Genomic DNA, 26,703 nt, shown 5'->3' on the forward strand with positions numbered 1-26,703 from the left:
TGGGGCTCCTCAATCTAAACCCTTTCTCATTAAAGGGGGCGTGTGGGGTGGGGGCTTAAGGTGGAGACTGAAAGGCTGGAAGGGGCCCTGTGCCACTGCCCTTAGCTTGCAGAAGTGGCCCAGAGGAGTAAGACAAGTGTGGATGTAGTAGCCAAAAACACACTTCCTAGAATCTTGAGCAACAAAGCCCATAAAATTAAGACACTGTGGCTGAGAAGGCAGAAAGCATAGAGGGGAGTCACGGCAGGTAGATAGCAGCTGTTCCCTGGAGATAGCTTAAACCCTCCATGGCCCCCTCCCCGCCCCTTGAGGCTTTCCTGCAGGAGAGAGGCCTTGGTGCGGGACACGAGCCAGGAGGCCCCTTGTGCCCTTGTCCCAACATCTACACTCCCAGTTTGAATCTCCTGTCCCCACTCCCTGGGGACTCCCAGAGCTTTCCAGCCAGTGAGGAACCAGGTCTGTGAACAATCAAGCTTTACTTTTACAAAACTGAATGATGTAGCAGTCCTGATAGCAATCCTGAGACTGGGCTGGCTTAGAACTTTGTCCTTTCTTGGTTTCCAGTAGAGACCAGCCCACAGCACCCCAGCCCCGAAAGCTTGGTTGGCAGGGGTGGTGATGTGGGGTGGGGGGTGTCTGACTGAGGAGGTGGGGCTCACCCTTCCTCCCAGGGAAGGGACAGAGAGGGACCAGCTGGGAGGGCTGGAGCCCCCTCGGCACTCTCGAGAGCTGTGGTTCACAGAGGGGCGGGCAGGCCAGATCCTTCTCCAGCCCAGTCAGTGCCTTTTCTCCGGCTGGTTCCTGGGAGGGGCTGGTCTCCAGGTGCCCTCCCCCATCCTAGGTCGGCAGCCTTTGGCCTAAGGTGCCCGAGCCGTGTGGTCACAGTTAAGAGCGCAGGCACAGGGGGTGGGTGGGGCATCACTGCACCCTCCAGGAGGAGAGTCCCTGAGTAGCTACTTTGCTGCCCACAGGCGGGGTGGGCCTGCCCGTCACGGGCTTTGAAAGTCCAGCAGGTGGAGGTTGTAGGACAGCGCGGCATAGAGGTGCTTGGTGGTGAGGCGCAGGCAGTACACAGGGCTGCTGAGGGGCGTCGATGTCAGCGGGAAGGCCTGTGGGGATGACAGAACAGAGAAGGTCCTCAGTGGGAGCCGGGAGGGTAAACCCAGGAGTCCTGTGCCGGGGCATGTGGCACAGCATATGTCCTGGCCCACTCCGGGCGCCCTCCCAGCTGCGCTTACATGCAGGCAGGCCCTCTGGCGCCGGTCCCACAGGCGCACCACGCCGTAGTAGGAGGAGCCGGTGGCCAGCAGGTGGTTGCCGTCCGTCTGCAGGCAGTACAGGGTGCTGTCGTGAGGCTCCTCCCACTCCATGACACACTTCCTGTGCAGGGGGAGATGTGTGGGCAGCGTTAGAGGGGCCACCCGCCTTGACCCCAGCTTCCTCTGGGAGAGAAACATTGCGTCGCCAAATCAAAAACCACACTTGCGGGGCTGGAGAGATAGCACAGCAGGTAGGGCGTTTGCCTTGCACACGGCCAACCCGGGTTCGATTCCCAGCATCCCATATGGTCCCCTGAGCACTGTCAGGGGTAACTCCTGAGTGCAGAGCCAGGAGTAACCCCTGTGCATCGCCGGGTGTGACCCAAAAAGAGAAGAAAAAACAAAAAAAACCCACACTTGGACCGGGGAGATGGCTCGAAGGGCTGAGCTATGTTTGCATTCAAGCCCTGGCCTGGTACCCAGTGCTCCTAACCAGACGTAGGCCCAAACACCACAGGTGAGGTCCAAACCCCCAGAATGCACAGTGAACCCCAGGCAGCCTTCCCTGGGAACAAAGGCCCATGGCGGGGGGGGGGGGGGGGGGGGGGCTCGGGGCCAGCACAGGCCCTGCCTGGGGGCGGCCAAGTGTGCCTCGTGTGGAGGCTGTGCCCTGGCAGCTGCCCGGCTCTGAGAAATTCCTGCCCTCTGCAAGCCATGGCTACAGCATTCCTGCCACAAGGCAGGAAAGCGTCAGCTCGAGCTGACAAGCCCCTGACGTGGAGCCCGTCTGCTCTCCACTGTGGAGTGCAGGGTCCCTCCGCCTGCCCCTCTGCCCAGCACACTCACCGGACACTAGCGCGCAGGTCCCAGTAGCGGATGTAGGTATCGTAGCCACAGGACAGCAGCGTGAAAGGGGATTCATACATGACATCCAGCACCCCTGCGCCAGGGGGGAAGTCACTGCCCAGGTGTGTCAGCAGCTGCCCACTGCGGAGAGGGCACAGAGGTTGAGCAGCTGTCTCACCAGGACCCCCCACCCCACCCCCCACATCCTTTACCCATCACAGGGCACCAGTCCCCAGGCAAAGGCAGGTCTCCAGGCCAGAATCGGACTCCCTGAGGAAGGAGGCCGCAGGAGACTCCGCACTGCCCCCCTCCCCAGCCTGTCACACCTGCGTGCTGGCCGCTGCGGCCCGCCACCCCTTCTCAGGAGGATGAATGGGCCTTGCTCTGGGGTCGTCGTCCCCCCACCCCCACATTTGGTTACTTTATACGCCTTGATCCTGCAGGTCATGCAGTTCTGAGCTGCCCGAGTCCAATGCCTTAATTCCCGCCTGTAATCTGGGGCTCAAACCTCACTGGGGATAAAGACCACACAAAGGGAAAAGGGGAGTCCCAGGAAATGTTAAAACAAGTAAACACCTTTGTGTCTGGGGAGAGAAATTGCTGAGAAAGCAGCTTAGCAGGCTGGTCCCTGGTGTTCCCGGGCCTCTGGCCCCCGGCCCGGGCTAGCATGCCTCTGTGATCACAGCCCCCAGCCTGCTGCGCTCCAGCCTGCTCCCCCCACCCTCGCCCTGCACGGTGGCCGAGAGATTACTGAGAAGAACAATTTCTTTGTGACTGTGTAATTCCCTCCGTGACCGCGGCAGTGGGCAGACCCCTTGCCCTGATACCAGACCCCTAGCAACCACCTAGGGGGGCCTCCTGGCCCTAGCAACTACCCCTCAACATCAAGTGCACTTGCTAATCCCTGTCGCTGGGGAGAAGCAGTGCGTTTCTCCAGAGTGATTGGGGGGATGAAGCAGAAGTGGGGCGCCCTCCAGCACTGAACCTTGGCTCCACCAGGTGCCGTGAGGCTTCTTCCTGGCCTGGGCCTATGGCAGGGGGCTCGTGTCAGCCCGGGTAATGTTCCTCTAGAGCTTGAGACCAACAAGGCCACGTGGGATAGCCTTCCTCTCACACCTCCTCCCTGGGGGCATACTAGAGGCTGTGGGACCCTTTCTGCAACCCTTCCCCTGAGTCCTGAGCAGTGTGGGAGCAGGAAGCACCCAAGACTTCCTCCCGAGAAATGCTCGGCCTGTCTTAGCCTCTGTGTTTTGTTTGTCTGGGAGCCACACTGGGTGGTGCTCAGGGGCCATTCCTGGCTCTGTGCTCAGGGATCACTCACTCCTGGAGGCGCTTGGGAAATCAAGTGTGGTTCCTGGGGATCTGAACTGGGGTCAGCCACATGCAAGGCAAGCGCCTTACCTCCCTGTTCTCTCTCTCCAGCTCCCAAAGATAAGCCTCTGTTGGGGAGCCTGAAGAGGGGTCAGCATCTCCAGGCACCACCCTTGGCTCGCAGGCTGAACCCCGGGGGCTGGTCTCGCCCACCAACACGCACGCCCCACTGGGAAGGGGTTCTTTTACTCCCACTCTCCTTCCAGATTTGGGGGCCCTGCCCCCTCCATTAGCGAGACCTTCAGGAATGACTGAGGAGCTCTCCCCTTTAATCTGTAGGAGTAATTTCATGTTTGTCTGTCTGAAATAGAAGATGAAAGGCAGTGGGGCTGGGGGCGTGAAGGCCAGCACGGCTCTGCCTGCCACTGCTGGTCCAGGCTGGAGATGGGAGGAGGGCCGAGCACCAGGGGACTCCACAGGGATGGCCCTGCCATCTGGAAAGTGCTCAGACCTTATCCTTATGTGATAAGCAACATTCCTGGGGCCAAAGATAGTAGAGTGGGTAGTGCGTTTGCCTTGCATGAGGCCAACCCGGGTCTGACCTCCAGCACCCCAGGTGGTCGCCCATCCCCCCCGCCCCTAGCCTGCCATGCGTGATCTCTGAGCACAGAACCAAGTGAGAGCCCTGAGCATCACCAGGTATGGCCCAAAAACAGACAAAAGAAATACAGAATCCTCCCATCTGGGGGAGGCGCCAAGGACCCAAGCCGGCACTGCCGCCTGGGAGACAGGACTAGAGCTGACCTGGGGCGCAGAGTTGCTCTTCCTACTGTTCTCAGATTCTCCTAAAAGGCCACACACACTTTAAATGAGCCCATAAAAGATACAATTTCTTTAGCCTCAGAGGCTGGACTGAGGCTCTGTTGTGGGAGCCGCAAGGTTAAGTTCAGAGCATAAACGGACACACCCGGCTCTGGGAAACAGCCTGGCTCTGCCAATAGGGCCCCGCAGTGCCAGAGGAGCCCTGCTGGGGCTTTGAGCTGGGAAAACAAACAGAAATGGCACCCTGGGCCCTTGGTGGCCCCCACTCCAGGACCAATTTAACTAGGAAAGTCCAGCTCCACTGCTCTGATGGAGGGAGAGAGAGTCTCCCACAATAGCCCCAAACTTTGGGGGGAGGGAGCACAAAACCAGCTGTTGCCCTGCTCGGCCCCTCCTCCTGGGCTCCTTTTCTTATTGCAAGTGTGTTCTTGCAAAAACGATTAGATTGCAATTTGTATAACGTGGTGACCCCCAAATTCAGACATTTCACCCCTTTTCTCTAGAAAGAATGTCAAGAATGCCTCTCGGCCTCGCACTGTGGGGGGCAGGAGGGGGGTGCACAGCCTTGGCTGTCGCACAACTTGTGTGGGAATAGGGTTGTGGCTCGGAGCCCCAGGCCAAGACAGAGCAAGGGCCGGGCCTGTCACTATAGAGCCAGACAAAAAGTCCCTCTTCCCTTGGAGCTCCTGTGCACAAAGCCGGGCGGGCACACACCGCAGCCTGCCCAGAGCCTGACTCCAGCAATTCTCTCTCGACCCAGGGAAAGATAAAGACAAATGGGGCCGCCCTGTGGGCCTGATGAATGAGACCTCAGCTGGGAAGGGCTGCTCCCGAGGCCCGTGGAAGCCCCCCGTTACCTCGGCAGGGAAAGTTAGCAGAGGGGTGACCCGAGGAGCCTCCCAGACAGGGTCAGGTGAGGGAGTCGGATGTGCCCTGGCTCAAACCACTGTGCTGTCCAGAAAGTCAGAGGCTCTCCCTGAGAGGCTGCGGGCAGATTCAAGAAGACACTGTGTGCTCACCTGAACACCCCACGTTCCAGCTCTCTGAGGTCAGTGCTGACCCTGAGTGCCAGGCTAGAGTCGGGCAAAGGGGCAAGTTAGGCCCAGCAGAATTAGGGAGCCTGGGACCCTGACCCTCACTCCCTGTCCCTGTGTTGTGGCCCCCATTCTCCACCTCTTGTTAACATGCTGGGTTCTGGCTTCCCTGGATACCCTCCAGGTGCTCATTTTGCATCTGTTTAGAGTCAGACTACCCTATCTCGCCAGTAGACACCCCAAAATACAACAGTGGTGCTGCTAAGCAGTTCACTTTCTGTCTTGCTCCCAGAAGCCACAGGTGCTGAGGTATACACGCTGGGTCCAACTCAGGAATGGGAGTCTCTTCCTCCCTCCCTGTCTCTGAAGAACATTAATTTGTTGAGTACCTACTGTCTGTATACAAGACAACTGTACTTAATAAAATCCTTCAAGGATGGGGGAGGTGTGAGAGAGGGCAGTACCTGGCACTGCTCAGGGATCACTCCTGGTGGGACTCGGGGGACTGTATGTGGTGCCAGGGTGGAATCCTGGTTGGCTGTCTGCAAGACAAGTGCCCTACCCACTGTACTATCACTCCAGGCCCCTCGAGATTTTTAACCTAGTAAAGAATTTTCATGCACACAACTCCAGATGAGGTGTGGCTTGGTGGTCAGCTGGAAAGGAGAAATTGTATGCAGATAAGGCAGTGTTTCAGTAAGGGGGGGGGGGGGTGGTAGGGAGCAGCAGTACAGGTCAACAGAACTAAGGAGCAGAGCTGTCTGGATCTGGTTGGGCTGGAGCCTGCATCCACGAGGAGAGCCGAGGTGGGGTGTGCTGGCTCGCACGGAGCTCAGCCACCATGAACTACGAGGTGGCAAAGAACTGTGAGAGCGTCCCAGTGCAGCCGGCCAGACGGGAGAGCCAGGGAGAGCGCGAGTCAGGAGGAGCTGGGTCCTGAGGCGAAGCCCACGGAAGGTGAGAGGGAAGGCCCTGGCGGGGCACACGGCCCTCACGTGCATGTGCGAGCGCGCATAGCCCAGCGCCCACCCGCGCACACGTGTTCAGACACAATGGCTCAAAGGCCAGGCAGCCCCGCAGCCCACTTTGTACTGCTAACAAGGGGACCGTAATTACAGGAAGGGGCAGCCGGGCAGATAAAAGGATACAAAATTTCAACATCTGTTGCCATAAAGGGATAAGAAGAAGTGAAACGCAAAGTATCAGTTTGGTGTCAGCAGGCAGAGAGCCAATTTCAAAGAGTTCAGGGGGACAGAGGGGACAAGAAATAAAAAGGAAAAGGAGGGGGAAGAAAGAGAGAAAGAAATTACAGGGTTCCTTAAAGAGGTAAAGAAAAAGGAAAATGAAAAAAGCTGTCAGTAATACTTTCAAAGGAGAAGCAGGTACTTTAGAGGGGCGATTCCCATAATCACCCTGACTGAGGGCCAGGCCCCCTGTCCGGGGTGAAGGCGGAGGCCGGGGCAGAGACAAAGGCACACCTGGGCGGTCTGGGCACTCCTGCGGACCTGGGCTGAGGGGCCCTGATGAGGGGGCCTGAGTGTGGTTTGTGGACGTAGAGTGGGGCACCCAGACAGAGCACCTGTCGGACTGTGTGAGCCCGTCTGCCCTCACTGAGGGCACCGAGGGGCTTGGCCGGGGCAACCCAGACCCCTCCAGGCTTGGGCCTGCAGCCTCTCCTTTCTGATGTCCACCTGCCCACTGCCACCAACTCTAGATCCTGCTCATGTGGCACTCAACAGAACGAGAAAACCCCAGGCAAGAGCCAGTCCAGGGGGCGAGAGTGTGTGATGGCAGATCAGGCAGATGCCACGGTTCCCAGGGGGCCCAGCTCAGGACCTGCTCTGATGCAGATACAGAACCAGCTGGGCCTGACCTCCCCAGAGCAGCCTCAGGAGTGGGCATCTTTGGCTCGGAACCACTTGGGTCCGAGCTGGTGGCACTTTAGTGGTATGCTAGTACAACTGTCAAGTCAGGCGAGGCCTGGAGACGGGGCCGAAGACCATCTGCCCTGGGAAGCAGAAACTATACCTCCATCTCTCTCTGTCTGGTTAAGACAAGTTAGAAATGTCTCCCTGGGCCTAACCCACAGTACAGAGCTCAGGAGAGTGAAGGGAGAGGAGGAAGCACCATGGCTGAGGTGGGAGCGCCAAGCTCCTCACCATCTAGGCCAGTGGTTTGCAACGGCCAGTCAGCGGGTGTGAAGAGGAACAGGTTGACAACCACTGGAGTAGACAAGGTCTGTGCCGGCTTCTGACCTGTGTCGCAGCCAGCCCCTTCCCTTCCTCGCCCGGAGGGAGGACTGCACCTTGGTTCCGTCTTGACGGAGGCAGGTGATGCAGGAGCGGGGTGCTGGGCCTCGGGAGAAGCGGCTGAGGCTGCCCAAGGGTGAAGGAAGGGTGCCGATGCCTGGCAGAGCGTCCCAGCCCCCACCATGCTAAGTGAGGCTCGGCGCAAAACTGCCCCTCCAGTCCTCCTCCCCCCTCTCCCAAGTCATAGCACACACATAAAAGAGAAAATCCTGGCACTCCTCAAGTTTCAGCAGTGACAGATTAAAAGCCAAGAATCCATCCAGCACTGCACACCGCCCCGCTGCTGAGTCCTGCCGGCAGTGTTGCTCCACCTTCCAGATTGGCCTGTCAGTCAGGCTTTGGCATTATTGAAAGATCAAACTCTGTCCTGCCTGTTCATTACCTTAATCCTATTTTCTACATGGCTTTATTATCTGCTTGGGCTTCTCTGGGAAAGAGCTACAGATAGTTGTCCTGTCCGTCCGTCCCCTCCCACCAGGAGCAGACCCTCCGCAGGGCACCCTTCCCTTGTCTCCAAGTTCCCTCGAGGGCAGAAGAGACATTGTGACAAGAGAAGCAGAGGGGGCCGGGGAAGGTGAGGCCAAGTGATGCCAGGGGCAACCCTGCCACAAGGCTGGGCAGTGACAACTGAGGCCGTAGCTGTCTTGTGCCCATTCTCAGCAGGGTTCTGTAAAGAGCCAGTGTTTGGGGTAAGTGATGGAGGGCTTCCAGAAGCGAATGCTGCTCAAGGGACTGGTGTTGGAACTCCGTCCTGACCATAGCCCATGCCCGAGAACACCCCAGACGAGGCAAAGATGAATCCATCCCCCTCTGAGATGAAGCTGGGCCTCTGCGGTGCTCCCCCTGTCTACTATCCGGGGCCCAGGCAAGTGACAATGTCCAACTCCATGACTAAAAGTGATTTCCAGCAGTAACACCCATCTCTGTGACAAACCACAAGGCCAACAGGTTTCGTTCCCTCTTCTACAGGGCCCAGCGCTACATACAATTGAGAGACTGAAAGGCTGTGGGCCTCTCAAACGCCAAGGTACTCATGTGGAAGGTAACTGTCACTGGGGAAGAAGGGAATTTACACTGGCACCCAGATGACAGGCACCATGTGGGTACTTTTTCAAAACAACTTTTTTCCAGCCTAGCTCTATGAGGGATTAATTCACTCTCATCAACGTGAAAGTGAGGCCCAGAGAAACCCTCAGATCGTTGGGGAAAGAAGCAACAGTGGAAGTTCTGATCTGGGTCTGTTGAAGCCCAGGGCCTGGCGCTCTATGTAGCTCTTCACAGCCTCCCCGTGGCATATCAGAGGAGGTGCCCTCCTACCCCAGGCCCATTCAAAGGGAAGAAGTTGCCGGTGGCAGAGGTTTGGCCACTGAGCTGGAGGCAGCTCATCCAGACCACTGCTCCCAGGGAAAGAACAAAGGAGCCCTTGGAAGTCTAGTTCAGCGGGGGAAGAAGATGTGATGATTCTATGGGCTACATTAAAAAGCCTGGTGTACAGTAAGTGCGGTCAGAGCATTGCCATTCCTCAGCCCACACCTGGTCTGTTCAGTACTCCTTTTTTTTGGGGGCTTTTTTTTGGGTCACACCCGGCGATACACAGGGGTTACTCCTGGCTCTGCACTCAGGAGTTACTCCTGGCGGTGCTCAGGGGACCATATGGGATGCTGGGAATTGAACTCGGGTCGGCTGCATGCAAGGCAAATGCTCTACCAACTGTGCTATCTCTCCAGCCCCTGGTACTCCTTTCTGAACACTCCATTTAAGAAAGGATCAAACCTGATCATTAGAAACGTTTCCAGAAGGAAAAAGTGGTCCTGGAACCATTCTGAGACCAATACTGAAGGTCACCCATCTGAGTACTATCCCTTACCTTCTTTTTACCCATCATCCCCCAACGCTCATGGGTCATGGAGCCTGCGCCTTTCCCAGGTCTGGAAGGTAAATCTTATGTTTGTGTTTTGTGGCCACAGCCAGTGGTGCTTAGGAGCCATGTGGTGCTGGCCAATACTGTATCTCTGACCCCAGAATGTTAATCTTGACTGAGTTTTCCATTTACGTCACGAACTACTTCAGGATGAGTACTGGAAATTAATTTTTACTCACTGAGTAGGAGAAATCTAGGAAAGGCTTCTTCATCTTAAAAATATCCCAGTCAGGATATGGTCTCTTTCCTTTCTCTTCCTTTGGAATGTGCCTTATGAGTTGATAGAGCATTTGTAAGCAAGTCTGAGGGCAAGGGTAATCGTTACCCTGACGATAGTGGCAAAGCACAAAGCTGAGGAGAAGACAGGCCCTCATGATCTCACTGACCTTTCAATCCCAGACCAGTCAACCATCCACCTTTTGGACTCTTGCCACTGCAGACAGTAGCGACCCTTTTATTGTTTCAGCCAACTTGAATTGGGGGTCTACATTTTTTTATAGCCAGAAGTATGCTACTCTTTTCATGCACAACAATGGAAAGGTCTCAGACTTTCGGCCTGAGAAAGAGAAGAACCTGAAGAAGTGGACCACAATTTTCAGATGTTTAAGGGTCTGTCCTTCACAGGAGAGGATCAACTTGCTTTATGTCCAGGATCACGGACCCAAGAAGCAGATCAGCCCTCGATGAAAGGAAGCTTCGCAACTCTCAGAGTTAGCCACTGTGTTATTAGGGAACTAGATTAAGTTTCCTATATCTGTGGGTGAAGGACCATCAAGAGAACGTTGTGGAAAAAATCTGGAAAAATAGATGATATAATAGATTTTTCAGAAACGAAAACTTATGCCTAATACTTTCCTGGGGACATGGAGAGAAAGGAGAAGGCAAGTTAGAGCAACTGAGGCAGGAGAAAGGCAAAAGGAGCACTTCCTGCCTCTCCTGCGAATCATTGTACCAGACCCTGAGTGTGGGCACCTGGGGCTGAAGGCGTCCTTAGACTGATGCCAAAAGCAGAGTCAGTAACAGAGAAAGGGGACTTCGTAAATGGGACTTCGTTCAAGTAGAAAGCTCATGCTCTGTTTCAAAGGCTACGGATTGGGAGAAGACACATTCACGCACGACATGCCTGACAAAGGGCTGATCTGAGGACCATATGAAGAACCCTCAAAACACAATGGTGAGAAAGCACATAACCCAGTTAGAAAATGGGCAAATGACCGGAGCAAACATTTAATCAGAAAGAGGGGCGAGAAGGCCAGAGAGAGGGATGGGCTGACTTGGGCCTTGCCTGCGGGAGGCTGTGCATGGTCCCTCCCGCTGCAGGCTCCCTGCAGTGCCCTGAGCACTCCCAGTGCCACCTCACGCTCAGAGACACCAGGTCTGGCCCAGCTCCTCCACCCCACCAAAGAAAGGGCCCAGAGAAACAGCTTAATGAGCTGTACACATGCTCTGCATGGAAAAGACCCAGGTCAGAGCCCCAGCATCATGTTTGGTTCCCTGAACACCACCAGGAGTGACCCCCACACACAGAGCCCCTGTATAGCCCAATACAAAAAAAGAATATAAGATGGCAAATAACTACATAAAAACATATTTGATATATTAGCCATTAGGAAAATCAAAACCATAGTGAGATTTCATACTTACCGGAATAGCTAGAAAACCAGTCACAATACCAGACACTAATGGATGTGTGAAAAAAACAGGTGAATAATATGAATAATGTAATGAGGTAAATATGTGAAGAAACTAGGTGAATAACTAGGAAACTAGGTGAATAACTAGGATATGGTGAAGAAACCCATACTGGGCTTGAAATATAAAATGGTAAACAGCTATTAACACACTAAATGACCCAGCAATTGTACTCCTGGGCATTTAATTTTCAAAATTATTTTAGGAAACATGTCCGAGGGCAGACAGGGTTTGATATAGTCCCCCTAGTCAGGCGCTCCTGTAAGTTCAGATGCCACAAGTCTGACATGAAAAGTTTTAACTCTTAGAAATGATTTCCATGGTTCCCTCAACTAGCCTCAAAGGAGCCCGTGTGTGAAGGCTCCAGAGCAGGAGGTCCGGCATGTGGCGTGGCGTGGCGTGGCCAGGGTGCCCGTGGCCAGCTGAAACAGGAGCTGGCTCAGTGGCTCTCTCCTGGCCTCCCCAGAGACTCAAGCACCCTCCCACTGAAAGCCTTGGTGGGCTTCGGTGTCTCTTACCTGTTGAGGTCCCAGATTCTTAGGGGTGAGTAGTGCCCACAACAAGCTGTCCCAGTAACAAAAGAGCTGCAAAACAAAAGGGGAGAAGAATCAGGTCTGGCCTGTCAGAGCTTGTGGGGGAAATGGCTCGCAATTGGAAGTGCCATGCTAATGCTCCAGGGGATTGTGGGGTTAAGCCTGGATGAGCGAAGCGGCCAAGAGAGCCATCAGAGGAGTTTGGGAAAGCCGCTCGGAAGGAGGTGGGCGCTCGGACCCTGCCGCCCAGCGAACCCGCTGAGCCGGCTGCTCGGACTGTGCCATGTGGCCTCACCGCCAAAATGGGTCTCTAGGTGGGCAGCCCATAGGCGAGGGGAGAGCAAGCCCAGCGGGCTTCCTCTGTAAGAACACATTCGCAACGCCACGGCCCAGAGGAACAGGCTCCCAGAAAGGGCTGCTGAGTGCTGGAAGGTGCCACTGCGGGGAGGGGGTCATCTCGAAGTGTGTTAAGAGCTGGGGAATCTGGCAGTGTGGCACAAGCACAGGGCAGCTGCAAAGACTGCCAGGTGGGAAACGAAAAACTAAGAAAAGTAACAGTATGACAAGGTGACATAGGTGACAGGCCTGTTTGAGGTGGGGGATAGGGAATGCGGAGGCCAGGCAGCCGCTTCGGGGTGGGACTGAGTAAGGCAGACCTTAAGGGACAATGAGACACTGCACGAAGGCTGGGGGAAAAAATAACACTCTGAACACATTTTCCAGGCTGTCTCTTAAGCCCTAAAAATTTCAGCATATGCAATCCGCAGAGTTTCAGCTGAGGTGGAGGCACAAGCCCGTGTGCAGGGTCAGTGTACCGAGACCGGACAGCCACAGAACTAGGACTAGAACTTGAACCTCTGCACCAGACCATTCCTTTGTTAGAGGATTTGGCTGGGGTGGGAGGGAGGGAAGCCTGCAGGAACCCAGGATAACTGACAAGCCAGAGAGTTGAAAGCAATTGTGTCACTCAGGAGCCCTGGGGCAGGGAAGGGCCATGTCCCTACACGTCAGGTGTGGGGAATGGGGTGGGGATTTGGGGGAAGAGAGACTGGACATACTAATGATACGTTAGCAATGTGAGGGCAGCGGCTCATCCGCCCCAGCCCTGCCCAGCACCTGTGGCTCTCTGATCCCAAGTGTGTCAGCGGGGAGATGGATTTCCGCTGAGAGGTTCTAAAGAAGCCAGTGGCTTTAGCTGGAGGGGCTGGGGGTGGGGAGTTGGCCTGCCAACTGGTGGGGAGATGTCAGGGCAGGTATTGACCAAGCCTGACTTACAATCAAAATTAGGGACAGGTGTCTATTTCTCAACTCCAGGCAGGTAAACAGGCCACAGGAGTTACCTCAGGGCTTCTCTGCCCTAAGCTAAAACTCCTTCTAGGGATATACGACATCATCTGAGCTTTCTCTTGAGCCTGGGAATGTCAGCAGCCACTAAGCTAGAGTGGCGTGGCCGGAACAGTCACTTCATCAAGTCCCATGGGATTCCCAGCCTCGGAAGCAGCCCCTGGACACCAATGCCCCAAGCTACAACATCAAGGGATGTTGACCTCACTTCCCTCCCGACCCAACATTTTTCTCTCGAAGGTAATCCATTAATAACTGGTAAAGTCAATTACCTTGGGTAGGAAACGTAAGAGCCACTTGGAGATCATTCGAGCAGGCAATTGAACTCTCTAGACTCAAGGAGTGGGGCCCAGGTGAGGGGTGCTGTCACAGACTCACAGACAACTCTCAGGAGCCCATGGCTGGCCTCTGATTAAACTACTGTTAAGATAAATCAGTAGGGGCTGGAGCGATAGCACAGAGTGATAGCATTTGCCTTTCACATGGCCGACCCGAGTTCGATTCCCAGCATCCCATATGGTCCCCTGAGCACCGCAAGGGGTTAATTCCTGAGTGCAGAGCCAGGAGTGACCCCTGTGCATCGCCAGGTGTGACCCAAAAAGCAAAAAAAAAAAAAAAAAAAAAAAAAGAGGTCAGTTAATAGAAAGAAGGGAAGTCCCTGGAACCTAGATTTTTGCTGTTCTGCCCTCCCAGGATCAGGGCTGGGGATGCGAACACCTTCCTCTGGCACCAGCTCCCATTCCTACCAGCCCATCCTCGCCCTGTGCACATCCACATGCTGCTCGCTTGTCCAATTGAGGAAGGCCTTCCTTAATTGCCTGGGCATGACACCCATAAGTGTTTCTTTCCGAAAGCTGCCCTTTTCCCCCTTGTCTAGCAGGGAGGAAGAGGAGGAGGGAAAATAGTGTGCCCCCCCCCCCCCGACGTTTATGAAGACCGAAGAGTTTAATAAAATTTAAGTAAGCAAAAAGCAATTCAGAGTCAGGTCCTTACAGGGACATTCATCAAAATTCACATAGCCACGGGACCACCAGGACTCCTGGCTTAGTGCTGGCTACAAATACAGCCCTTCCATGCTTCTAACTGCTCCCCTACTTGCAGGCATACCTGCATGCTCCCCCTTCTCAAGGACTTTAAGAAACATGAAGCAAAAGCCACAGACTAGTCACATTCAGAATCAGATTGAAAAGGGTGTGCCCAGGTGCCGACCCGCCAGAGCACAGAACAGCAAAGGAGTATAGGGTAAAGAGGAACTCACTACTTTGGAACCGAAAGGATACCTCATATCCCACAATGAAACATGATATAATTTTTGCCTGTTTGGGAGTCATACAGTGTTGCTCAGGGCTTACTCCTGGTTCTGTGCTCAGGGATCACTCCTGGCAAGCTTGGGGGACTGTGTGGGGTATCAGGGATCGAACCCAGGTCAGGTACGTACAAGGCAAATGCCTTACCCACTGCACTACTGCTTCAGCCCATAAATATTCTCATTGCACAAAAAGGAAGTGTCAATCACACTTCTGTGAGTTTACTCAAAATGCTGCCACTCCATCAAATGCATACTCATACTCACTGTCAAGACTCAATAAGATCAAAAAAAGTGTGGTGGGATCTGTGTCTCTTCAATCTTTCTAAGGGGAAAGTGACGTGGGATCTGTGCATCTTCAATCTTTCTACTAATGCCCACAATTTAACCTCAACACATGCCCACCCACTGCACTTGCATCAGCCCTAACCTCTACACCCAGATATTCTCCACATCCCCCACTCCGCTGGGTCTCTGCTTAGTCAGCCACAGGTTCTCAACGACTACCTGGGAATTATCTACATAAGCATGTGTACCATTTCTTTGGTTCCTCCAAAGGGATTACTCAAAAATTTCCCGGTTAAAACGTCTTTTCTATAACCTTAAACCCCTAAGCCATCTCACAGTCTTAGCACAAGGTTAGAAATTACCAAAAAGGCCAGGTTTCCTAGAAAGGAAAAAAGATTCGGATGGCTTTTGCCCTCAGTTCTGCCTCTTCCCTTAGGGGATCCCAAGAACAGTGATGGCAAGTCTCTGAATGGGAAGAGGACAGAGCTAGTGATATTCCCAGTGGCTTGGGCCCCTTTCTGAGTTTCTACCACACTTTGATCTCACACTCATGAGACAAGTGGTATTCTGGGGGTTAATGTTCCATCTTGCCCTTGAGATCATGCACTGTCTGCCTGAGCACCACTTGATGTGACCCAAAAGCCAAACAAACAAAAAAAGAAGCTATCTTTCTGTAATTTCCATCTTGTTTCAGACCATGGCCAGATCACAGACCATGGCCCCAGCTTAGGTACACCAGGCTCCTCAGAGACCCTCGGGCCTAATAAGTAGGAATGCTCTCCTCAAATACTTGGGGGTTTGGGTAATTAAGCTACAGAATAGAAAATAAAGTGTAGAAAAAAGGAGGGGCTAATGGAAGTGAACTTAGGGCTCAGTGGGATTTTAAGCAATGGGAGTCCCTCTCCCAGATTCTGTCTTTGGGTGAACACTGGCACCATTCTGACATGATGCATTTGGGGTGTGGGGTGTGGTGTGTGTGTGTGTGTGTGTGTGAGTGTGTGTGTGTGTGTGTGTGTGTGTGTACACATGTGTGTGATTCTAGGCCTCTGCCAACTACAGTCATTCTACTATTTACTGGTCAGTGTTTAGTTGGGATAGTGCAGAGATAGTGCAGCAGATAAGGTGCTTGACTTGAATGCAGCAGACCTGAGTTCGATTCCCAGTATCATAAACGGTCCCCTTAGCTCTGCCAGAAGTGACCCAAGTGTAGAGCCAGGAGTAAGCCCAGAGCACCACCAGGTGTAGCTCTCAAACAAAACAAATGAAAGAGGAAAAAAAGGGCAGAAGGCAACTCAGCTGGGTATGGGCAGGAAGAAGTTACATTATTGCTGTCTTTGCTTTAGTCAGGCCCTCTTAGTTGTAGTAAACTGTGCACCTACCACGTACCAGGTCTCAGCAAGCTTTAAAAAGCATTATTCCAGGGCCAGGGGATATGGAATGGGTAGGGCACTTGCCTTCCATGCAGCCACCGGAGTTTGATATCTGGCACCACATACAGTACCAGGAGTGATAGCCAGGAATGATCTCTGAGCATCAGTAGATGTGGCCAAGGCGGGAAAAAAAGCATTATCCCAGCCAATCCTCATAACCTACGTAGTAAGTACCTCTTTCCCTTACAGATGGAAAAACTGAGGCACACAAAAGTAGTGTAACTTGCTTGAGCTTCCATAGGAAGCAAATTTGATAGGGCTAGAATCTGAACCCAGTCTATCTTGATTCCAGAGTCCAAGTTATTTTGCCGCTCCTTGCCCATACTTTCTCTTCCAAGCACCTAGTATAAAACCAGATACACAACAAAAACTTGATTGCCTGCTGAATGACTGAATAAACGAATAAATGACTCCACCTGGAAGAAGAAAGGACCAACTGCGTGTCCTGCAGAGGGGCAGCAGAGTGGCGTGCTCGGCAGCTGTGCCCGTGGCTGGCTGGGAGCCGCCCAGCTGGCCAGGCCCCGGCCGCCTCTGAGCTGGGGCTGACACACTTTGACGAGGGAGGCCACCAGAGCTGTCACATCATTCACCAACATGCCCATCAAGTGTATTCAGTTCTCTCCAACCCGCATTGGCATTTTAATTACTGTTGGGTAAACTAATTTGTACAAATGAAGGCTGGGCTGCCTAATAGAATATGCAAGCTCTCTGACCTCTGACAGGCACTGACACGAGATACAAAGGCCGCCAAGGAAAGCTTTTTATCTGAGCCTTATTACTCTCTATTACTCCAATTAGTCAGGCTCCAGTGCTCCTAATTGGAGGAAAAATTGCAATTAAATCAATTTTTGAGGGGCTGCAAGTGGGCTCCCGAACCGCCCTGCTTGTGAAACACTGATATTATAGCAGCAAAGGTCACAGGCCTCATCGGCACCTGGGGGCCCTCTGATTTCCCTCTGCCCCCTCCTAAAATGCCTCTAGGAAGCCCCTGCCCCTCTGCTGGCTCAGCCAGCATGGGTGAGAAGGAGGGAGTCATTAGAACATGTCAGGTCTCATTGCTGCCGCCATCTGCTAACCTGCGCACTGACATCATTACTGCAGCTAAGTCCCGAAGCATGGCTGCAGCGCGCAGGTCACACACACTCACTTGGCGCAGTGACGGCACTGTCAGGGAGGGACCGGTGGGTTGGTGCAGGAGGTCAGCAGAAGTCACAGGGAAGAGCAGAAACACAGGCCAGCACAGGTAGAAGTGTGAGGCAGTCAGTTCTCAAGCTCTAGCTAATAGTCCAGCTAATAGGGCATCCTGAGCCACCAAAGAAGAAAAGAAATGAGACAAATTTTGATCAATTGCCAGCATACGTCCTACCAGCATCCACCTGAATTCCGGACCAGAAGACAGAGTTACATCACTGATGGGTGCTCCCATCTACAGTAGCAGCTGCCTATAGAGGCAGGGGAGGGGAGCCAGACTTAAGGCTGTAAGACTCAGGGAAGGGAAGCTAGTACATGGTTTATCAAACTAAAGAAGAACGAGATCAGGCAGCCAATCTGAAGCTTGATTGAACACTATTTGAGGCAAAAAAAAAAGTTTAATTTCACATAGTAAATGCGTACCTCAGAGAGATGGTACAGAGAGAAAACATAAGTTCAAAAGTTTCACCAACCTTAAGGATGACCAAGCCAAATGGATTAACAAAGAAAGGAGGCTGTTCCAGGGTTCAGGACCAAAAGCATTTAATAAATGACAGCCCATCTAGATTTTTTTTTTGGGGGGGGGCGAATGGCTTATCCACTGAAATGGATATTACAGTCATTGAAAATGTTCTCAAAGAAAATAGGTAAGATGTTTATGATGTACTGCACTGCACTGTAGCACTATCCTCCTGCTGTTCATCGGTTTGCTCGAGTGGGCACCAGTAACGTCTCCACGGTGAGACTTGTGGTTACTGGTTTGTTTTTGGGTTTTTTTTGCATATCAAATGTACTAGTATAAGGGGAAAAAAGTAGGGTACAAGCAGCATTAACAACTATTGTTTTAAAACCTGCGATAAGAAGGAAGAAAACCTATTAACATGTTAAAAGTGATAGTGTTTTGGGCAGTAGTATGACAACTTTTGCTTCAAATTTTCTTCATCTTCCAAATCTTCTTTAATGAGTATATGCTACTTCTTTTTTAGGCAGGGCAGTGGTTAAATCATACCCAGTGGTGCTCAGGGCTTACTCCTGGCTCTGTGCTCAGGGATCACTCCTCGCAGTGCTTGAGGAATCCTATGGTATGCCAGGGGATCAAACCCTTATCAAATGCTTTACCATTATACTATTGCTCCAAAACACATGTGCCAAGTCTCAGGCAGAGGTGAAGTCCCACAGAACCCAAGTAATGTGGAACTTTGTGACCTTGGACTCTGGATTCAACAGGACCCGGGAGCAGAGATCCCCTGCCTGCTTCCCTCAGTTTCCGGTGACCCAGGGGTCACACCCAAAAGCCATACCCTGCTGGCACCAGATAATTTCCCTCATCAACCACCCTCCAGAAATCGAGGCTGCTCCTCCCAGACGGGAGTATAAAATGAGGCCCCCATAACCATGCCACCAAACTCTGTGCCAGGCTGTTTTCACTTGGGCCACCCCAGAGGGGGGTGGGCGAGAGACCTCCCTGCCCCAAGAGACCCAGGCCCAACAGCCGACCTCCACTACCCAACTGCTGCCATGCTCCAGGCTGCTTTCCAGACTTTGCGGCCGCACACCACATCATAAAACACTTCCTACCCAATTTTCATAACTTCCACACCATGTTTGATGGAGTTCAGACAGTAGGCAAAAAGAATGGAGTTCAGATAGTAGGCAACAAATCATATATATATATATATATATATACACACACCTCCTCTTGGAGAGCCCAGCAAGCTACCGAGAGTATCCCACCTGCACTGGCAGAGCCTGGCAAGCTCCCTGTGGTGTATTCGATATGCCAAAACCATTAACTATGACAGATCTCATTCACCTGACCCTGAAAGAGCCTCCAGTCATTGGGAAAGATAAGTACAGAGAGGAAATCTCAGGGTTGGAATGAATAGAGATGTTACTGGCGCCTGCTTAAGTAAATCAATGATCAACAGGATGACAGTGATACAGTGACTTTTTTTTTTTTTGCTTTTTGGGTCACACCCGACGATGCTCAGGGGTTACTCCTGGCTCTGCACTCAGGAATTACTCCTGGCGGTGCTCAGAGGACCATATGGGATGCTGGGATTCAAACCCAGGTCAGCCGCGTGCAAGGCAAATGCCCTACACGCTGTGCTACCGCTCCAGCCCCAATACAGTGATTTTTAAAAATTTTATTTATTTATTTATTTTTGCTTTTTGGGTCATATTCGGCGACACTCAGGGGTTACTCCTGGCTCATGCATTCAGGAATCACTCCTGGCGGTGCTCGGGGGACCATATGGGATGCTGGGAATCGAACCTGTGTTGGCCGTGTTGGCTGCATGTAAGGCAAACGCCCTACCCGCTGTGCTATTGCTCCAGCCCCAATACAGTGATATTTTTAAAATGGAAAAATAAATACTTAATCTTACCTGCAAACACACAATGTAACCAAACACTCCTCTCCAAGAATCAGGGCCAAGGGCAGGGCACCCAAGAGAAAGCTGCCTGCTGAGCAGGTATCGGCAACGGTGGCCTTGATACTCACGGCCAAAGCCTTGGAACTTGCCAATAGCCCAAGATTAGGACACGAAATCCCAGGTGAGAAAGGGACTTCACTGACCTGGCAAGGGAGGCCACCAGATCTTTGTCCCAACTAAGCACTGACCAGTAGACAGTAAGTAGAACATCTACTGGGCTCCCCAGGCTCCCGGAGTTGGTAGAAGCCTAGAACCTCTCACACACACTCACACACAGGCCTGTCTCAGCCCAAGTGCATCATATTAGGATGGTGGTGCCAGTTTTTACCCACATGGACAGAATCTGGGAAAGTGGACAGAGGCTGGGGCTCCCATTGCTTACAACCTCACTGCAGCGCTAAACACTAAGAGCCAACAGAGTACATTTGCTTCTGTCCAATGGAGGATAGTCCTATATCTGGGAATGACTCCACTGAAGTACAAATTTTTTTTTCTCACTGAACAAATGCAAGAGATTACCCTGGCCCAGACTTGACAGGAGGAGACTGTGTCCATTCTATTCAAGAAACAGAAATGTAGAGACCTACATTAATTTTTTTCTTAAGTAAAGTAAAAGTAAAGTAAAGGCCCTCCCATTGATCATCGATTTGCTCGAGTGGGCCCAGTAACGTCTCCATTGGAGACTTTGTTGTTACTGTGTCTGGCATATCGAATACTCTCGGTAGCTTGCCGGGCTCTCCGAGAGGGGCGGAGGAATCGAACTCGGGTCGGCCATGTTGGCTGCGTGCAAGGCAAATGCCCTACCGCTGTGTGTACATGTATTAATTTTTTTCTTAAGTACATGAAAAAAAACCCAACTTGGAATAATATACATTTAGTCTACTGAATGTATTGAGTGTTATAGTAGAACAAAATGTGTTGGGAAGGGGCTGGAGGGATAGCACAGCGGGTAGGGCATTTGCCTTGCATGCGGCCGACCTGGGTTCAATTCCCAGCATCCTATATGGTCCCCTGAGCACCGCCAGGAGTAATTCCTGAATGCAAAGCCAGGAGTAACCCCTGAGCATTGCTGGGTGTGACCCAAAAAGCCAAAAACAAATGTGTTGGGATTTTCAGGAAGAAGAGTTTCTACACACCATATTCCAAATACGCAGACTCAAAATACTGGTTTGTTTACTCCTGAGAGGAAGATACAGCAATCTGTGTTAATTTTAAAGGAAAAATTGACTGTGTCAGACTCCCTGGGAAATGATGGTACAATATCATAAAAGAATGTATGCATGAAAATAAGAAAGAATTGTTTATCTAGAAAATTGGAAAAACACAACTAAAACACTACTGTAACAAATGCCAGGACTGGACAAGAGGGTAGGTAAGTTGGCAATAGTAGAAAGAAGGGCAGAATCAGGGTTCCTGGTTCTGCCACCTGGTAATTGGAATCTTCAGTGGGTTATTTAACCTTTCTAAATTTCCTTTATCTGTAAAAACAGAAATAATAGTATTGAGGCATAGATTTGTTGTAAGATGCTGTAAATGATTCTTAAAGCAGTGTATGACCAATAAGAAAATATCTACAGATGTTAGCTATTATTATACACCAGCAACCATCAATCAAAATGTTATCAGAAATCTATCTACCAAAAAGAATTATTCCTTGAAGCCAAGGGCTAGCTCAATGGCTTAGGAAGCTGGCTCACAAGTATAAGGTTATGAGTTCCATCCCAAGTGCAACTACATGTGCTAAGCATGGTCCAGTCATTTTTTGACTTGTGCCTAGCCCTCTTATGATCTCCAGAATCATAACTTCCATATATACCACAGCCAGGTGTGTGTAAGCACCACCACTCAACACCTGGTGAGCACCATAGCCAGATGTGCCTGTGTGTGCCTGAGTGTGTGCGTGTATACGTGCATACATGCGTGCGTGTGTGTGTGTGTATGTGTGTGTGTGTGTGTGTCCTATTTATCATAAGAATAACAAAAGGGAAGGGGAAGAAACAGTGTTAAACCCCACAGTAAACCTAGTGAAATAAAATCTTATAAATTTGGCCAGGACCACATTAAAAAAGAAAAACATTAAGTTTGACTATAGGACAGTATTACTGAATATGTAGAGAAACAGATCTTTCTTCAGATGACAAAAATTATCAACTCTTCTCTAATTTCTACACTCAATACAACCCCATACAAATATTTTACTTAACTAATCTGATCTGTGAGAGGAAATGCATAATAACTAGGAAATATATTTAAAGAATGACAAAGAAGAAGCTTCTCTACCACATATTAAACATACTAGTATGATGTTTCTAAGACCAAATAGATCAAATGATCAGAATAAAGAGTCCAAACACTAATGAAGCCATTGGTGTAATAGCTCTTCAACTGTAAAATAATGACCTCAATATTACTGTAAGCTATGATGTTTGTATGTTATATATATGACATATTTACATATATTCCTGAAGTGACATGGTACCTGATTCTTGCTTTACCTGACATACAGTGACTTCTTAGAAAAAGAAGTGGGATAGAGAGGGGCATCACAGGAAACTGAGGGGACTTTCACTTTATATTCTACATATTTTATAGAATATAAACTGCACATTTTACCTCTGTGATTACCTATGTAGAAATAAAAACAAAACAGAAAATGAGAAATTGAAATAAATAAAAACTTCATTTTGAAGATGAGCTGCAGGTTGCTGCCACACTGGATTGCACATGGTTCTGCAGTCACGCATCCTCGACCTGGCTGACAGTCTTGGGCACAGACCCCTCTTCCAGAAGCTTCTGGGAAAGTAAGGCCTGGAAACAGCTGCCTATGTGAATGCTAAACTTCTCCCCTACTCTTACAGTGCTTTCCCCCTAAACTTCTGCTTCATACTCTCTGTCTGAAAAGAGGTAATCCACAAGATTCTCAAGCAGTGGCTCCTGAACTTCGCACAAAGCCCACCATAGACAAAAGTCCTTAGATTGTCCCACCACAGTATACCGTACATTGTCCTCAAGTGACTGGTTGCTGGGGCTAGTCTGAAGCACAAAAAGGTGCATTTCCAACTTTAAAACAAATCTTCCTCTTCTTTTAAGGAGGTCCATACTGGCATAATAGTAGTGACAGGCACCAAGCCTGGGCCATCAGGCAGTGCAAATATTGCTTGGGCCTGGGTAGGCCACATAGTTTGGTGACTGCTGGAGAGACAGCCAAATTCTGGTGTTTTTCCAAGTGTGCTGGGGAGTGAAAGGGGGGCTGGCATTTATACAGGGGCACAAGGTGAGATGACAATGAGAAACATTAGGATCAATTGCAGATGACTTCAGAAACAGAGGAATTTAGAGTTTGACTGGAGAGCTACAGAAATAAAACAGACACAACTTTTTTTTCAGTGTTAGGGATAAAACTTCTTGCATACAAGGCTAGCACTTACTTTACCACTGAACAATATCCCCAGTGCTAGAAAAAAATTCAACAACTTCATTTTAAAATGTGATTTTGGGGTCAGAGAGAGTGTTGTGCAGCTGACCCGAGTCAGATCCCTGGTACCCGATATGGTCTCCCGAGCCCCACCAGGAGTGATACCTGTTAGCAGAGGCAGGAGTAAGGCCTAAGCACAATTGGATGTGACACCCAAACAAAACAAAACAATACGATTTGATTCTATTATTTTCCCCTGACTTCCCTTTATTGTCATGATGATCAGTGCTCACACACTTGGCTGTGGTGCTCTCCAGTTGTGGTGTGGAGCTTACACACACTTGGCTGGCTGTGGTATGCTGGAGACCATACACTTGTTGCAGTGCCAGCGATCACAAGGCAGTGCCACCATGATCACACTTGTCATGGAGGGCTGTGTCCAGGACCAAACTCTCGGTCTCATGCCTGCAAGGCAGACCCTCTACCACTAAATGACATCCAAGGGCCCCTAAAATTCTATTCTTTTAAAATATACCCACGTTAGGGGCCGAGAAATAGTACAGTGGATAGGGTACATGCCTTGCATGAGGCCAACCAAGGTTTGATCCCCAGTATCCCATATGGTTCCCCAAACCCACCAGGAGTGATTCCTGAGTGCAGAGCCAGGAGTAATCCCTGAGCATTGCCAGGTGTGGACCTCACACACACCACAAAATAGATAAATATAACCACATTAACAAACCATTGAGGGCTCCTGGGACTCAAACTTTATGCAGATTTGGAAAGGAGAATTAAGGTTTGTGTGTGTGTGTGTGTGTGTGTGTGTGTGTGTGTGTGTGTGTGTTTAACACCACTGAAGAAGAGAGATGAGGTCAGGTCAAGGAGAATCTGTGATTCTTCAGTACAGCAGGGGATGTTCCCTAGAGTTTGGCCCCTAGGATGTGACAATCCCTTCCAGGCCCACTGAGATCTAACGGTCAAGGTTTGAGCTCAGTCACCATCCACACCTTAGTGCCATCCACAAATACACTTTGGGAAAAGATATCACAGAGAAATTTAGCTTTTTTTTTTTCTTTTTGGGTCACACCTGGCGATGCACAGGGGCTACTCCTGGCTCATGCACTCAGGAATTACTCCTGGCAGTGCTCGGGGGACCATATGGGATGCTGGGAATCAAACCTGGGTCGGCCACATGCAAGGCAAACACCCTACCTGCTGTGCTATTGCTCCAGCCCCAGAAATTTAGCTTTTATGAGAACCGCAGACACCTATTTTTTCTCTTGGATCTCTTTATACTATTTCCATACATACATTGTCTGAGAGACTTCCCATGATCTTATACACTTTCCTTCCTAACCACAATTACCTGATCATCAGGGTATGAGCAGCTATACCAGCTGGATTGGTGAGTCTCTGACCTGGAATTTTGGGGAGTCACTCTTTATGACTTACGTTAGGCTACCAAAGTCAGAGTTCTTTTTTAGGGGGTAGAGCAGGGAAGGGTATACTTGGCAATGCTCAGGTCTTACTTCTGGCTCTGAGCCCAAGGATCACTCCTGGCAGGTTTAGGGGACAATGATTGAACCTGGGTTGACTGCATGCAAGGCTCTAATCTCTGGATTATCACTCGGGGCCCCAAATTCAGGAGTTCTTGGAAGCATCTGGAATAAGTGAGTTAGCTAAAAACAAACAAACAAACAAAAAAAAGGAAGGATCTGAGTTGGAGGAAGAAACAGGTAAACATCATGGAAGAATAAAGTTCTGGCAGCCTAGTGGCCTCTGGGCTCAGCCAATTCTGAGTCCAGCTATATCTGTTTCTTTCTTGTTGGTTTCTCAGCTTTGACCTTAGACTTCAAGAACCAAACACTGATGGTTTGACTTAAGTTACTGTGAATCTGGTTTCTGTCACTTACAACCAATTCCTCCTGACTTTTTTAGTGCTCCTGTTTAGTAGCTTCTGGGCTTCTCACCACTAGAATATCTTCACTGACAGATGAACAAAGGGCTTTGTGAGACACCAACCACACACCCTGAGGCCTGGCTAAGAAGAGACACCTCAACCATGAAATCAATTGTGGTGAGTCTGCTAGGAGAGCAGATAGAACAGGACAGCACAGGCTGGACGGGAATTTCAGAAGAGGAATAAAGTGTTTCCTTACACTGATGTCCAAGGAGAGTGTTAGAAAAAAAATATACTCTCCCACTTGCAATGAGAACAAGGAGATGGTCTCAATAACAGCAGACCATTACGGTGCTCCTGAGGGATGGAACTGTATCTTCTTAGGAAGAAAGCCCTGATCCTCAGAGATTTGGCCTCTTCAATTCCTTTATTTAATTTCTTTGATTTTCGAGTCACATCTGGCAGTACACAGGGGTTATTCTCAGCTCTTTACTCTGGGGGTCGTTCCTGGCAGTACTTGAGGGACCATTCGGTGCCAGGAGTTGAACCCATGCCAAGCATGCCAAGCATGTACTCCAACTCACTGAGCTATCTCTTACCCTCCCTGGATTCCTTCATAGAAAGGAACTTAGGTGAAAGTTCTGCTGGAAACAAGGATCACTCCGAGGGGAGAGAGTTTAGTCAACTCTCAGACCCTTTCATTCTCAATAACTATAGTGTAAGTCATCTGAGAGACAGGTAGGTTGTTTGTCCGTTTGGGCTATACCCAGCTATCATTAGCACTTACTCCTGAATGTGTTCACTGAGGGATCACTCCTGATGGTGCTCTGGGGATGATATGCAATGTAGGAGACCAAGCCTGGGTCTGTTGTTTGCAAAGTAAATGCCTTACCCACTGTACTATCTCTTCGCCCCCATTTAAAGATATTTTCAGGGGTCTGGAGAGATGGCTCAAAGGCCTGGAGTGTAGGCAATGGTTAAATCCCTGGCAAGGTTAGAAGTCAAGCCCAAGCACCATTAAGTATGGTTCCAAACCAGAAAAGAAAGGAGGAAAAAGTATTTTTCAAGTATTTACTTGAACTGGGACCAGAGTGGAAGTATAGTGGGTAGGGCGTTTGCCTTGTACGGGGCAGACCCGGGTTCAATCCCCAGCATCCTATATGGTCCCCCAAACACCACTGTGCAATTTCTGAGTACAGAGCCAGGAGTAACCCCTGAGCAGTGCTGGGTGTGACCCAAAAAACAAGAAAAAAAAGTATTTACCAGAACTGAAGATAAAAATAATAATAATAATAATAATCACAGCAAAGTGTGGCAAGCTACCTGTGAGGTATTCGATATAACAAAAACAATAACAAGAAGTCTCACAATGGAGACATTACTGGTGCCCGCTCGAGCAAATGGTTGAACAACGTGAGGACAGTGCTACAGTGCTAATAATAAGATAATTAAAAAAGAAAAAACCACAGAAGTTAACTTTACTATTTTGTCCTTTGTTCTGTTAGAAATTTTTCTCAACTGAAAGTAAAAAATACACATAAACAAAGAAAAATCTTTGTAAACCCAAGTAACTTCTTTGTTGCAACTTTTATCTTGTACCAATGATCTTAAAATCAAGGGGAAAATAAATCTGACTGCATGAGCAAACTGAAATATTCCCTTGGCAA

The 26,703-nt window shown here is 50.3% G+C and overlaps 1 protein-coding gene across 1 annotated transcript in view; it reads right to left on the reverse strand.

The window, feature by feature from the left end:
* Nucleotides 1–464: 464 nt before the first annotated feature.
* The window catches only part of FBXW4 (F-box and WD repeat domain containing 4), an 81,538-nt gene continuing 55,299 nt past the window's right edge, over nucleotides 465–26,703 (reverse strand). The window contains exons 6-9 of the mRNA XM_056120851.1: nucleotides 11,713–11,778; nucleotides 2,106–2,246; nucleotides 1,239–1,380; nucleotides 465–1,109 (exon numbers count right to left, since the gene is read on the reverse strand). Coding sequence (XP_055976826.1) covers nucleotides 990–1,109; nucleotides 1,239–1,380; nucleotides 2,106–2,246; nucleotides 11,713–11,778 — 469 coding nt within the window. The 3' untranslated portion in view covers nucleotides 465–989. The remainder of the gene's footprint in view (nucleotides 1,110–1,238; nucleotides 1,381–2,105; nucleotides 2,247–11,712; nucleotides 11,779–26,703) is intronic.

The sequence above is a fragment of the Sorex fumeus genome, unplaced genomic scaffold (assembly GCF_029834395.1).
Source record: "Sorex fumeus unplaced genomic scaffold, SorFum_2.1 ptg000043l, whole genome shotgun sequence".
NCBI classification, from domain to species: Eukaryota; Metazoa; Chordata; class Mammalia; order Eulipotyphla; family Soricidae; genus Sorex; species Sorex fumeus.